Source organism: Eubalaena glacialis, chromosome 5, assembly GCF_028564815.1.
Source record: "Eubalaena glacialis isolate mEubGla1 chromosome 5, mEubGla1.1.hap2.+ XY, whole genome shotgun sequence".
NCBI lineage: Eukaryota > Metazoa > Chordata > Mammalia > Artiodactyla > Balaenidae > Eubalaena > Eubalaena glacialis.
Genome location: NC_083720.1, coordinates 48345252 through 48360909, shown reverse-complemented (window position 1 = coordinate 48360909; position 15658 = coordinate 48345252). Strand labels below are relative to the sequence as shown.

Here is a 15658-nt window from a genome sequence, read left to right as displayed (position 1 = left end):
GGGGGTGTGGTTTCGATCCCTGGTCTGGGAACTAAGATCCCATATGCGGCACGGGGCGGCAAAAAATAAATTAAAAAAAAAAAAAATATATATATATATATATATATATATTCAAGGTGCTGGGGATACAACAGTGAACAAAAGACACAAATTTTTGTCCTTATGCAGCTGACATTCCCCCATTTTCATGACTAATTTTTGTAGAATCCAACAATTCTTGCCATAAAGGTTCTTTAACCTGGGCCTCACCCATGCATTTCTGTTGATTCCCAAGGACTGTGGCCGTGCTGCATGTGTCCTAGCTTTTGCTTGTCACCCTGTCCTTCTGGCCTGCTCCCTCCTTATAGTCTTGCTATGGGGTATCCAGCTCCTCCAGCCATGGCTGCCCTTGCCCACATTCCTGTGGCCCCCAAGGGCAAGTTCTTTGAATCCCTCTTATCATACACTGAAGTGTTTAATGAAAGTTGGGGTAGCAGAAGATTATTACAAGAGAGACAAGAGAAAAAGCATCCAATAAATATCTCTATCTGCTTCAACAGTCTGAAGGTCAGGTCCCTCTTTTTTTAAATCATCTTTTAAATAAACTTTTTATTTTAGACCAGTTTTACATTTACAGAAAAACTGCAAAGATAGTACAGAGAGTTCCCATACACCTCGCACCCAGTTTCCTGTTATTCACATCATGCATTAATATGGTAAACTTATTATAATTAATGAACTAATGTTGATACACTATTATTAACTAAAGTCCATGCTTTATTCCGATTTTCTTAGTTTTTACCGAAAGCCTTTCTTCTGTTCCAGAATTCTATGTAGGATCTTACATTACATTCACTCACCATGTCTCCTTAAGCTCCTTTTGGCTGTGACAGTTTCTCAAATTGTCCTTGATTTGATAACCTTGACAGTTTTGAGGAGTTTTGGTCAGGCGTGTTGCAGAATGTCCCTCAGTTGGGATTTGTTTGATGTTTTTTCTCATGCTTGGAATAGGGATATGTGTTTTGAGGAGGAAGACCACAGAGGTAAGATGCTGTTTTTTATTACTTAACAAGAGTCCATAGTACCAACACTTTTTTTTTTTTTTTTTTTTTTTTTTATGGCTGTGTTGGGTCTTCGTTTCTGTGCGAGGGCTTTCTCTAGTTGCGGCAAGCGGGGGCCACTCTTAATCGCGGTGCGCGGGCCTCTCACTATCGCGGCCTCTCTTGTTGCGGAGCACAGGCTCCAGACGCGCAGGCTCAGTAGTTGCGGCTCACGGGCCCAGTTGCTCCGCAGCATGTGGGATCCTCCCAGACCAGGGCTCGAACCCGTGTCCCCTGCATTGGCAGGCAGACTCTCAACCACTGCGCCACCAGGGAAGCCCTCAACATGATTTATGACCGTTTGATGTAAACCTTGATCACCTGGTTGAAGTAGTGCTGGTAATTTCTTTACTGTAAAGTTGCTCTTTTATCCCTCTTTCCAAACCATCCTCTTTGGAAGGAAGTTGTGCACACATCACACTTACAGACTGGGACTTATGCTCCATCTCCTTAAGGGTACATAGAGTTTATTTGGAATTCTTCTCTTCCAAAGAAGAGAAGGATTTGGCTCCTCTCCTCCATTTATGAATGTATTCCACCAGTGATTCATATCGGTGTGGACTAACGGACATATATTTTATACTTGAGTTATAGTTCAATACCTTATCTGTTTGCTTAAATTGTTCCAGCTGGGCCACTGGAAGCTCTTTCAGTTGGCTTCAACATGGCCCCATCATTGTGGTTGTTTAGTTTTTTGTTTTGTTTCTTTCTTTGCTCGTTCCTTACTTTTGGGCACTACAAGATGCTCCAGCTTCATCTTCTATTTTTTCTGACCCGGTCCTAGAATTTTTCAGTCTCCTCTTTTAACACTCCAATCTCCAAGGAGGTGCCAGAAATCTCTTCTCATCTGAAAGAGCACACGCTTGTGAGGCAGACTGCTCAATCCAAACTCTACCACTTCTAGCTGGGATACCTGGGGCAGGTTCCTCAATCTCTCTGTGCTTGAATTTCCTCACTGTAAAATTGAAATAATAAGGATAGATACCTCACAAGCTTGTTGTCAGATTAAATGATGAATCTAAAGAGTTTAGAAAATGGTCTGGCACAGTTAATATGCTCAGTAATGTTAGTGATCCTGTATAACAACTGGTCAGTCTCAGAGAACTGGTATCAGTTTCTCTCTGTCTCTGTCTCTCTCTCTCTTGCTCACTCTCTTTTCTTCTGTTTCCTGGGCATCTAACTGTTGGGATTCTTCTTCAGCTGATCTTATCTTCTTATCCTGTTCCTAGTCACACATGTATTCACATACTGACTCACTTTCCCTTTTTAAAAGCTAAGGTCATTTTCTAATTCATTTATGCATGTCATTCCATGGCAAGAATTATGAATTCCTGGTACCTCCAAATGTTCTACAAATGTTATTAGTAAAATTGCAATCACTGTGAGTCAGTTTCATATCACCCTACAATTATGTCCTATAGTATCAGAAAAAAGAGATGTAGCATTTGTTTTTTTTTGTTTTATTTATTTATTTATTTTTGGCTGTGTTGGGTCTTCGTTTCTGTGCGAGGGCTTTCTCTAGTTGCGGCAAGCGGGGGCCACTCTTCATCGCGGTGCGCGGGCCTCTCACCATCGCGGCCTCTCTTGTTGCGGAGCACAGGCTCCAGACGCGCAGGCTCAGTAGTTGTGGCACACGGGCTTAGTTGCTCCGCGGCATGTGGGATCTTCCCAGACCAGGGCTCGAACCCGTGTCACCTGCATTGGCAGGCAGATTCTCAACCACTGCGCCACCAGGGAAGCCCCGTAGCATTTGTTTATATCATACTTTTCTGTGTAACCACAGCCCATTGCTTCAGTTCTAGACAAAATGAGAGCCTGGGCTTTGAGTCAGAGTTCTGGGTTCAGCTTCCAGCTCTAATTCTCACTGGCTGCATCCCTTGCCTCAGTCATGTATTTTCTCTGAGCCTCCATCTTTAACATAAGGACGACAATACCTGTTCGCTATGGTTGTGTGAGGCTGACATAAAGTAATGCATAGAAATTGCCTAATACCAAGCCCCACACACTTATCGATAAACTGTCCTCATTACTGCTAATAAATTTCAGTGTTCCCAGAGCCCTTTAACCCAGGAATTCCACATCTTTCCTTAGGAAATAAGTCAGAATGATGGGAAATAGTTGGAGAAAAATATTTACTATAGTATCATGTACAATAAAGAAAAATTTAAATTAATACACATATATACCAATAAGAATGGTTAAATAAATTACAATATACTCATAAGACAAAGCAGTGTTTCACACTCGAGATTGCAATGATTAGCAGGTGGTAAAATTGATTTAGACATTAATGACAAGAGTACTAAAAAATTAATAGAAGAGAAATGGAAATAGACTAATAACTTTAGTTTCTGGTGTATGATTTTGTGTGTGTGTGTGTGCGCGCGTGCGTACGTGTGTGTGCTTAAGTACTAGGCTGTCATTTAAATTGTAATTCTTACTGTGGTTTGGGGTCCAAAGTGTCCAAAATTCATTGTGCTAGTATTATTAGATTAGACCATATGAAACTACCATATGAAATTCTTGGCAAATATGATAAAAAATATGGGCAATTTCATATGGTTAAACCTACTTTGTAGTTATTTAAATGATATCACAGTGAATTGTCAGTGATATTGGAAAATGCTTGCAATTTAAGTGAAATAAACAGAATTTTATATATAATATATGGCTTGTACTATAAGTACATGCCAAAGTATGCATTAAAGAAGAGTGGGAATATTCAATGTGAACAGGTGATAGGATTATGTGTGATTGCAATTTTCTTCTATAGTTTTCTGTATTTTTTACATAAATCAAGCATGATATTTACATATACATTTATTATATATTTATATTTGTGATTTTTGTTTAAAACTTATTTAATTTTTAATGGCCTTCAGGGAGGTCAAACCACTTTCTTCTAACTTAATGTGGCTGTTTTCATCTTTTAAGATATTAAATTACCTAACTAGAATTGTATATCAATCAAGGTAAGTATTTTATCTCTTTCACCTGATAAAATTAGGCTACAAATCTTGGGAAATATACGTTTTTATTTTTTAGACATGTTGGTATCTTTTATTAGTTCCAAACAAATGCAAACTTTAGGTAGCACCTGAAATTGTATCCTTCAACCACTATGGAAGTTTAACTCCAGTCAAGGGAGGTCATATCAGAGAAAATAAACAACTTTAAAAATTTTCCTAAAAATGTAAAAGCAAGCATAAAGTAAGAAATATACTAAACACATGTATGACTTTCCAGGCCTTACCTGGGTCCAGTCATGTATATCATCTAGATGGTCTCAATAACACATGCTCTCTCAAGGCTGGGTCTTTGATGCAGCTCCTAGTGTGGGAATGGTGGGCAGAATGTATGTAACCAGCACTAAGGCACCAATTAAAGGTTTGGTCGATAAATAGAGCTAACTGTAGAACAAGACTAGGTTATTATAGGGTCATATCTCTATGCCTTTTTCCTTCTATTGCCTTTATCATAAGATATTAGAAACCAGAATTCAGTACCAATCCCCATCTATCGTTTTTCTACATTAGGGAACAGATGTAACCTTTCACAGACAAAAGTAAGGTGATTGTGAAAAGTACTCTTGAGAGTTGTTTGGTTTTTTTTTAGCCTTGTAACTCCTGCTTGACAGATTTCAATTACCATTCAGAAAAGCGTGGAGCAAGAATAGTACAAGATACCTTGAGTCTTTCATTTTCCTTTTGCACAAATAGTTATTTCCTGTTCTGAAATAACTGTTTATTGATATCATCCTGCAAGATGGTATATTAAAAGAGAGAGGGGTGTTCAAGGTTCATAGCTATCTTTCAATGTATGCAGTTTCAGGATACATAGTATTTAAGAGAAAGATGGGAATTAGATGTCAGCTTGTGACTCAGGGTACTTTTGTTCACAAATAATAGAAAATCATACACTAACAAAAACAATATAACTGTATTGGCTCATAAGAGTAAGAAGTCCAGAGATAGGTCTGGCTGCAACCTAAGGGTGGGCTCCCTCGTGGTTACAAGAAGATGCCAGCAGCTCCTGAGCTCCAGGCTTGATTTTTCCCCAGGCAGGAAAGAAAAAGCATCTCTGTCATACCCCTTCCTAGCAGAAGTCCTGAAAATCACTCATGTAGACTGGGTTCAGTTGCAGGCCAACCACAGATCCAATTGCCTTGACCAAAGGAATAAAATGTGCTTCCTGATTTTGCCCAGGGCATGGCTCCATCACTAGAGCCACAGATGGAGTGTGCTTCCATAGAATTGGATGGAGCATCAAATGGAAATAGGGGCCAACTAGGGAGGCAAACAACAAAAGTCCACACACGACTTTAAATCTCTCATTGTTGCTCTGGCCTGTTCTGCTTGGTGATGGGGCCAATGCCCGTGATGATTCTTGCAGGCCAGTGGTTCTCGAAGTGTGATCCCTGGACCAGCAGTATCAGCGTCTCCTTGGAATTGATTAGAAATGTAAATTCTCGGGCCACACCAGACCTAATGAATCAGAAACTCTGGCGTGGGACCCAGCAAGCTGTTATAGCAAGCCCTCCAGGTGATTCTGCAGCAAGCTACATTTTGAAAACCAATGCTCTAAGCATGTCTCCATGGATGTTGTGTCCAGCCTCTCTTTTCAGCTAAAGGCATGTAACTATTACTTTGTGATTTGAAGTGACAGGTAAGGATTATATTGATAATCATCCACCTCATCTGGCTTTTCAAAATTGTCCAGCAGTCTTTCTCTGGTAAGCCTACCTTCCCATGCTCTGCCGTGACTATTTCATACCTTCCAAAAAAAGCCAAAGCTTATATAGTTTGCAAGTTGTATACTACACAACTCCAAGTAGGGTCATTACCTCTTAATTACAGTATATTATATACTACAGGTTTAAATATATTACAACCATTTTCCAGCAGATGGCAGAAAAATATTTTGAGGGAGCTGCAGCTTCCTGTAATTTGCACGTCACCTTACTGTCCAGGAGCAGAGCTGCCTCCTTCTCTCTCCTCAAACCTTCAGTTCTTATCCTTTCCACCATGTCCTTCACTCCCAAGCAGACAACACCCATTAAAGGTCTCAGATGAGGACTCATTCATCTTCCCACCTCTTCTCAGCTGTGGGCATCTGCATGGTGTTCTCCTTCTTCCTTCTGTATTAGCTGAGGAAATGTGCCTCCTCCCTTCCCAGGGCAGACCATCTCCATCTCTCCCACCATCGCAGGAGTAGTCCATTTCTGTCTCTGTCTCTCTCTCTCTCTGTCTTTCTCTCTCTCTCACACACACACACATCTTTAGTATTTTCCTCTTTTTAGATTTGTCCCTTCAGTGTTCAAAGTGCTTATCTTCAAAACTCTCTTCTGTGATCCTGTCCTCCTCTTCAGATATAGCCCTGTCTCTCCCTCTGTCTTCATATGCAGCCATGGCTGGTGAATTTTCTAAGTCTCTATCACTATTTGCTCCCTCCCCTCCACTGAAACTTCTCCCTTTAGTCACTGGCGACCTCCATGTTGCTGAGTCAGTAAGCTCTTTTCATTCCCCAGCAGATTGGTATCAAGATGAACCATCCTTTCCTAGTGAAATGCTTTCTTCTCTTGACCTCTCTTACCTCCTGAGAAACTTATTTTCAAGATTTGTTGCCTGCGTCTCTTCTTTTCTCTGCCTACTAAGGAATTCTTGTGGCCTCCTTTATAACAGCAACAGAAGGATTAAAATACCTAGAAATAAATATGACTAAGAAATGTGAAAGAACAACTTGGAAAAAACAAAAGGTCTTAAAATGTATTAGAGTTTGGTGTGCTGAATAAAGACCCACCAGAAATGTCCACATCTTAATGTCCGGACGTAGGGTGTGTTACCTTTCATGGTAAAGGAGTTTTTTTGCAGGTGTGATTAAGGATCTTGAGATGGGGAGATCATCTTGGATTATCTGGATGGGCCCAATGTAATCCCAAGGGTCCCTGTAAGAGGGAGGCAGGAAGATCAGGGTAACAAAGAGGAGATACTACAACAGGAGGTTGGAGTACTGTGTTTTGAAGATGGAGGAAGGGACCACAAGCCAATCAATGCAAGTGGCCTCTAGAAGCTGAAAAAAGCAAGAGAACAAATTCTATCCCTAGATCCACTGGGGAGACTGCAGCTCTGCCTCCAACTTGATTTCACCCCAGTAAAACCCATTTCAGACTTCTGATTTCCAGATCTGTAGGATAATAAACAAGTATTATTTTAATCCTCCAAATTTGTGGTAATTTGTTACAGCAGCAAGAGGAAACTAATATACTCAATGACAAAAATGACCTGGACAAGGGAAAGGTTTCTTATTGTATTGAATAGGAAGACTCATCAACATGTAGTTGTCAGTTCTGCCCAAGTTGATCTGTAAATTTACCTCCAGCTCAATAAACATCCCAATAGGGGTCAGGTGGAATATTTAAATAAGGAAAAATGGAAAGAAAATAGCTGAAAAAGAAAGATTAAGAGGAAATAGCCCTTACAGCTATTAAAATTACTAAAATGTTTTAATAATTGAAACAATGTAGTAGAGGTGCTTAAACAGATATACTATGAAATAAAATATAAATTCCAGAAATATAAATACATAAAAGAATTAAGGGGGCTTCCCTGGTGGCGCAGTGGTTGAGAGTCTGCCTGCCAATGCAGGGGACACGGGTTCGGGCCCTGGTCTGGGAGGATCCCACATGCCGCAGAGCAACTAAGCCCGTGAGCCACAACTACTTAGCCTGCACGTCTGGAGCCTGTGCTCCGCAACAAGAGAGGCCACGACAGTGAGAGGCCTGCGCACCGCGATGAAGAGTGGCCCCCGCTTGCCACAACTAGAGAAAGCCCTCGCACAGAAACGAAGACCCAACACAGCCAAAAATAAATAAATTAATTAATTAAAAAAACAAAACAAAACACACACTGCTAAATTTGGGATTTTCTCAAATTTTAAAAAAAAAAAAAAAAGAATTAAGGATATGATAAATCTTGCATCTCAAATCAGTGGGTAACAAAAAATATTGTGAAACCAGACAGCTATCTAAAAACATTGGGTAAATTCCAAATGGAATAAAGATTTAAATGTAAAAAAGTAAACCTTAAAAGTACTAGAACAAAAACATGGGAGTATCCTTTTATAACTTCAGAATGGAAGAGGTCTTTTCAATATGACAGAAACCAAAAAACATAAAGTAAAAGGCTGACAAATTCTAGAATATAGAAATAAAAAGATGCCTACCTTACAAAAATCAACATAATAAAAATTGAAAGAAATGATAAACTGGGGAACAATACTTGAAGATATATCCCAGACAAGGGTTAATTTCACTAATATGTGAAGAGTTTCTATAAATTAAGACATTTGGAAAAAATGCTCAAATTTATTCATAATAAATACAAATTTTAAGTAATCTGAGAAAGAAATATTAACCTTTAAGATTGAAAAAGATAAAAAATTTGATAGCATATAGTATTGACAAGCTATACTATTCTCATATACAGATTTTGAGAGGGAAATTTGGGGGGAAATTTGAAAATAACTATAAAATTTACCAATGTTCAAATCCTTTGACCCAGCAATTCCACTTCTAGGAACTCATCCTACAGATATACTTGTTCAAAATGTAAGTTATGTATTTATAAGGTCACTCTTTGTGGCTTTGTTTTTAATAAGACTGGAAATCTTTAAATATTCATCAATGGGAGACTGGTTAAATAAACTATGATACATTCATACATATGCAACAGTGAAAAAGATTGGAATTATTTCCAAGATTTATTGCTAAGTTAAAAATAAAATAAAGTACAAAATAGCCTGTAAGACTATCATTTGTGTAAATAAATATGCCTTATACTTGTATATGCACAAAAATTCTTTGGAAGTGAATACAAGAAGCTACTAATGCCAGTTGTCTAGGGGAAAGAAATAGGGTGGTTAGGGTCCAAGAATGGCAGGAATACTTTTCATCAATAATCTTATATATTTTAAAATTTTGAACTACATGAATGTCACCCATTAAAAAAAAAAAAAGCATTTAAAGAAATTAAGACAGGAAAACAATTACAAAATGTTGGAATGTAAAAATGTAGAGAGAGAATACAAATTCACCCAGAGGCCACTTCTGCATTTCCCTTTGCTACAGGGAAGAACAAAATCTGACTACGTGTTGGATCTGTTTCTTTTACTTTAGCCTTTGCTTCCCATTGCTTTTGTTCACTAAAAGGATACTGTCTATACATAATGGCCTGCCTCGGGGAACACTGCCCCTCTGCCTGAATGGTAAACCAAAGTGTCTTTGTTCAGGGAAGCATCCTGACCCTGTCCACCTGTGAATGGCTGCAAGAAAGAAGAAATTAACACATCCCCTCCCCGAAGCTGGCCATTCCAGCTTATTTGCAAGACTTATGGCCTTTTTACTTTACTTCCTCACCTCCTCCCCCTCCCTGTTCTATAAAAGAAACTGGCATCCAGACCCTGATAAGATGGTCTTTCTGAGACACTATTCTGCCATCTTCTCGGTCTGCCGGCTTTCCGAATAAAGTCATATTCCTTGCCTCAACACCTCGTCTCCAGATTTACTGGCCTGTCCTGCGGGGAGCAGAGCGAGCTTCGACTTGGTAACATCTTCTGCTCTTTCATTCCTACCTAACGACAGATTGTCAGTTCTATGTGAGATCAGAATTCACCATATTGTAATGTTAACCCTGCCTACAGAACAATATATATGAATTTGATCAAGTTAATCTGGTTTGTCTGCGGTTCAATCACAGCAGCCTAACAGTGATACTGACTGAGGTTTCCATTTACTTGGACAAACACATAGCCAATGCCCTTGCCAGACACCGTTATAAACAGCTTAACTCTTATAATCCTCATAAAAAATTTAAGAAGTAGATACTAACATCTCCCTTCTACAGATATGAAAATAGAGGCAAAAGGATGGTAAGTTGTCTGAGGACAGAGCTATCAGATGAAACAGCTGGAATTTGAGCAGCCTGGCTTTCAGCTCCATTCTCTTAACTTCTGCCCCCTTGCATATTATAACTTGATTTCTAAATAAAGGCTTCAATTGGCCTATATCTTAAGGACAGCCCATATTTCTTGTTAGCAGATCTTGTTCATGGGAAGTGTGTTATGTATGTGCTTGTATTTTTAAAGTTACAATGTTATTAGATTATTTTCAGTAAAAGAATTGTGTGCACTTGTAGTGGAAAGTAATACCACTTATACACATGCATCTTGTTGTTTGGGTGTCTGTTCTAACACAATTTCCAGTTCCACAGTAGACTTAAGTCACAGTTTCCAATTAGAAAGTAAGAATATTAAACCTAAGGAGTGGTTTATGGCCACAAAAAATCTCTAGAAAAAAAGATAATCAGGAACACATGGACCATTTTGCTAAATAAATGGTTCAAAATCCAGAGGGTTGTAACCCTTGCTTCCATCATTTGACAGAGAATTTTATTAGAGTTTGTGTTTTACTTTTTTTTTTTAGAAATGTCATATCAAATTGTATTTTTATTTTTTTTTTAGGATTTCATCAAGGGTCTTTCCATTTTGCTCCGGGGGACAGTACAAGAAAAACTCAACTGGGCATTTAATTTGTATGACATAAATAAAGATGGCTACATCACTAAAGAAGTAAGAAATACCTCACCAACACAGCTAGCCTTCAGACCATTTTCATTTTTTCACTTCAAAATGTTAAACAATCGCAATTATTATTTTAGAATCACTTTTTCAGGAAGTCTAAAATATTTTCTGTAGTGCTGGGGAAATATTCTGATGAAAAATTTGGAATGCTAGAAATAGTTTATGGTTAATCTGCAAAGTAAATATAAAACATAGAAGGATTACATCCTGATTTCCTAATATCATTTTAATGAATACTGTACATGGAATAAAGATAGAAGTTGGAATCAAATAGGAAGAAAATATATCCACACGTTAGAATATTTGGCCTGTAACCTTTTTTTCTATCATATAATGCGGTCCATATGGAAACAGATGCAATTTTAAAATCGTGTGGATTATGTAGTGACCTGTACTGTGTGGGAAATGACCTGATGTGATAGTGGAGCCCCAAATAAACTCCCAGGTGGGCAATCTAAAAAAGAAGCCTCACAGACCAAATTCAGATGCTCATATCAAATGGTTTAATAAATTAATTTAAAACACAGCAAGAAGCAAGGGGGGAGGGATGTGGTAAGATAACAAATTTAGGATGGAGTGGAGGTAGGGTTGAAAGACCACATTACCTGAATCCTGGATGTGGTTCAGTGTCCATATGTCCTTTCTCTCGCTAGCTTTCCCCCGAGTTGAGTTTTGAGCATTAGGCTCCTCAAATAGAAGGTATCTTGGGCCAATGACATCAACTTGCTCTATTGAAGACACAGGGACAAGTTCACCTGACCACAGTTACAATGTGACAATTAACCTGATCAATGGCCATGGGTTTTATTTGTTGATCAGAGGACACATGGGGCCAGATGGGTCTCACAAATGAGTGGCCGAATTAAGACTTCATGAGTATTAAGTATTCAGGTATATCGAGCAAAGCTCCTGGATACTTAGTGCCTCTTGTATATTTAGTACACAATAAACATTTAGTACTCAGGTGCCTCCAGGATATTAGGTATCTCTTGGTCCTTTGATCCCTTTCTATCCCTTTCTATGTTTAACATAAACATGCTGTTCTTACCATTTATACCCAACACATCTCATGAATTCTATGTCAAACAAACTTCTATGCTCAAAACATCTTAAAGGGCTTCACGTATGATTTACAAACTATAAGCTGCTTTATCATTTAAAATGGAATTGAATACTCTCAGAAGTAAATATATATTACATCCATATTATCGACTTAATCCATACTCTTCTGTGGAAACTTCGATATGAAGAAAACAAGTGTAAACAATAAATCTGAATGTCTAGGTTAACTAGATATTATTTTCACTAAGATTGAAAATTACAAATCAAAAACTAGATTTTGTTTTAATTTAAAAAATTAAACTTTCGAAGTGTTTCCAGGGTCATATTTTGACTAATCTACATGTGTGACTTTAGTTAAAGCCATAGTAGGAAAAACACAATGAAAACCCTAAGAGCTTTGAGACTTATCAGTTTTAGTATAATTCTCATAATGTGGAGTTTATTTTATTCTCAATAAACAGAAATTGATAATCAACATATAAAATATATAATAACTCAATAAAGCAAAGATAGCCAATTAAAGTCTACGGACGTCCAAACATTAAACCAGAACGTTTCTTTCCTGATCATGTTAGATATATGGGAATTTCATTCATTTTGAAACCAAGATCCGACTTGATTCTTACATTCCGATTCTGCTGCTTTTAAGGCATAAGGCCATTGGCTTTTCCTCTGGGACAACCAAGATATTTAATGAAGAATCAAAGAAAAATAAAAAATTTGAAAATGAGTAGGAATAATCTGTCAAAGCTTCTTGGAGTGGTTTATTTTCACATTGCATGCGGCTTCATGTGACTGCCTTTTCCTTTTCAGGAAATGCTTGATATAATGAAAGCGATATACGATATGATGGGTAAATGCACATATCCTGTCCTCAAAGAAGATGCTCCCAGACAACACGTTGAAACATTTTTCCAGGTAGGAATGCAATAGAAGTCAGAGAGGAAGTGAAATTAAGAGCAAATTTCCTGATGTTTGCAAAGCATCATGATGATTCAGAAGAATGTAAAAGGAAAATAATTTTTACTGAAAGAGACAAAACTATAGAATAATTACCATCATACTAATTTAGTAATTTTGGTTTTGAATTTATCATAATATTGATAACTCCACTTACTGAACACTCACCATATCCTGGATAGAACACCAAGCAATTGCCATGTCTCATATGTTTTGGGGTGTTTGTTTTCATTCATTTCTCACAAGCCCCTATGAGGTTATTTATAAATCCTCATTAGCCCCATCTCACAGATGAGAAAATCAAGGCTCTGAAAGTTTCAGCAAGTTGCCGGAAGTCTGTCGTAGCTGGAGGGTAGGATTTTACTAGAACAGAGTGACTCTAGATCTATACCACATTCTACTGAAAAGGCAACAGCCTAAAATCAGTCAGCCACGATTCTTAACACTAAGAAGCTACTAGTTTGTGCTCTGAAGCAGTTCCTCCCCATAAAATAAGCAGCTGGGCTTTCTTTTCATCAGCTTCAGCTTGTTCAGTTCAGTGTGAGGGTATCAAGGGGTAAGTAAGTCTGAGCAAATTTTTTCATTCTTTTCTTCCTGAACAGAAAATGGACAAAAATAAAGATGGAGTCGTTACCATAGATGAATTCATCGAAAGTTGCCAAAAAGTAAGTAACGACAGTAAAGGAACTATCCCTTTTGCTTCCTTAACAGCTGAACTTAGTCCTGCCAGCCAGCCACCATGAACTGAGCAAAGTATAAAGATCATATGCCTAAGATCACCACTTCTACATAGCTGAGATGAATAAGCCTACCACTCTGAAAACAATCACCAATTTGCACATTCAGTTCATCAGCATTTATTGTCTATCCCGAGGCAGGCTATGAGGGAAGCCCTGGAGAGATGAAGGTTGCACATGTGTGTTTTTGCTCTTCAGATCCTTTAGAATATTCATCACTCAGGATAAAACACATGTGAGACTTGAATTGTTCTTTCCCCAGAACTAGCATATAACAGGTATCTTGTCAACCATATCCCCCGTAGATTTAGAATTCCAGTACAGCCAAGAGTGTATCACTGGCCAAACTTATATCCGATTTCTAAGAGAAACATCATTGCTTCAATGTATGTGGACAAGAGATGTCTTTGGCTGAACCAGTAACGGTCTTCAGTCACAAAATTAAACAGCAGAAAATTCTCCCTGAGGAAAAGTCCACGTGGTTCTCCACCATCTGGCGGCAGACCAGTATCAGCATACCTAGAATTATTGGACTTGACGTGTGGGTAGAACCACGATTAAGAATTTTTAAAATAATTATAGAGACAAAGAAGTTTGCTGGTGCTTTAGTTTTTCTCATTATTTTCAAGTTGATATACTGTCCCTTTCCTGATGCCTGCCTTCTTCTCAACTCACATTTCAATGTGACGGCCTTTGAATGAACTTGGTGATATCAACCTACTTAATGGTGGTATTGTTACTTGGCATCTAATAGTGGAAGTCATCATTAGTTCTGCTACCATTTTCCACTACTATCAACCGTCACAATCTCCAAGTGCCCCTATCCTGCCCAAAGTCTGTCCCCCTAAGTTTCTAAGGAACATGCTAAACTGCAGACACTGGGCAATGGTTTCTCCCAAACAATCCTTTCTCTGGCACTGAGAGACCATTCATTTTTAAAGGTTCCTAAAGGCCACACAGATTTAGCCCTAACAGACTCAGAAAGAGAGGTGTAATTATTGCAAACCTGTCTCCTAAACCCCAACCTCCAATCTTCATGAAGTTGGCTCTTAGCTCACACACAAACCCTGTATCCTTCCATGTGTACAAGTCTGTGATTTGGCGGGTGATTACCTAAAATGCCACAGTTTGCCTTGCTCCCTTTGACCATGCTCTGCGCCTCTCCCGTTTCCATGCTGGCATTCTACTAATAATTTGAGACATATCCCCTCGTAACACCAAGTCAGAGTTAAATAAAGTGTTTAAAGCCTAGTAGGCTCAACAAAACATAAAATGGGCTCTCCATACTTACCTGTGTGGAAAATGGGTAGAAGAGTATTTACATTTGCAGACCCCTAGTATCTGACTTCATTTGGCATAGGCGTTGGTGGAGGGAGGCAGTACTTAGAGGCCAAACAGTGCACTTTCCTTTGCAGATACGGTGAACTTAATTCCACGTTTTCTCCCTTGCAGGACGAAAACATCATGCGCTCCATGCAGCTCTTCGAAAATGTGATCTAACTTGTCGACTACGTCCTCAGTCAGACGGATGGGAACGATTCTATCACACAAAGTTGGAGCTACCACTTTTAGCATAGATTGCTCAGCTTTACACTGAGGCATATTATGCAAACAAGCTTTGTTTTAATATAAAGCAATCCCCAAACGATTTGAGTTTTCCATTTATAAATTTGCATCCTTTTCATAATGCCACTGAGTTCATGGGATGTTCTAAGTCATTTCATACCCTGTGAATATTCAAAAGTAATAGGATCTGGCATATAGTTTTATTGATTCTTTAGCCATGGGATTATTGAGGCTTTCACAGTATCGGTGATTTTAAAATATCTGTGTTTTTTGCTATTCATTTGTATGTATTCAGCCCCAGGATTTTAAATGGTTTTCTGAAATACTGGCATCTGCACTGAATTTCCAGATATTAGTTTTCATGTTTGTATGCTGTAATTCCATTTATACTTTAAGTAAACAAAACAAGATTACTACAATTGGAAAAAAACAAACACATAGCCCCAGTTTCTCTGGATTTGCTTCCTTCTGTTAAAGACATTCATTTACCTGGCATTGTTTTATAACATGAAACAAGTCAGTTTATCACCAGATGTCAGCATATGCCTAATAAAGCTTATTTAATAAGCATTTCTTAATTTTTCATAATACATATTACAGCCAAGGCCTACATGATGT

The 15658-nt window shown here is 38.3% G+C and overlaps 1 protein-coding gene across 5 annotated transcripts in view; it reads left to right on the top strand.

The window, feature by feature from the left end:
• The window catches only part of KCNIP4 (potassium voltage-gated channel interacting protein 4), a 235952-nt gene extending 220978 nt beyond the window's left edge, over positions 1-14974 (top strand). For all 5 annotated transcript variants that reach the window (XM_061191272.1, XM_061191273.1, XM_061191274.1 and 2 more), the window contains exons 5-8: positions 10596-10703; positions 12591-12695; positions 13340-13402; positions 14927-14974. In XM_061191272.1, the coding sequence (XP_061047255.1) occupies positions 10596-10703; positions 12591-12695; positions 13340-13402; positions 14927-14974 (324 nt within the window). The remainder of the gene's footprint in view (positions 1-10595; positions 10704-12590; positions 12696-13339; positions 13403-14926) is intronic.
• Positions 14975-15658: the final 684 nt, after the last annotated feature.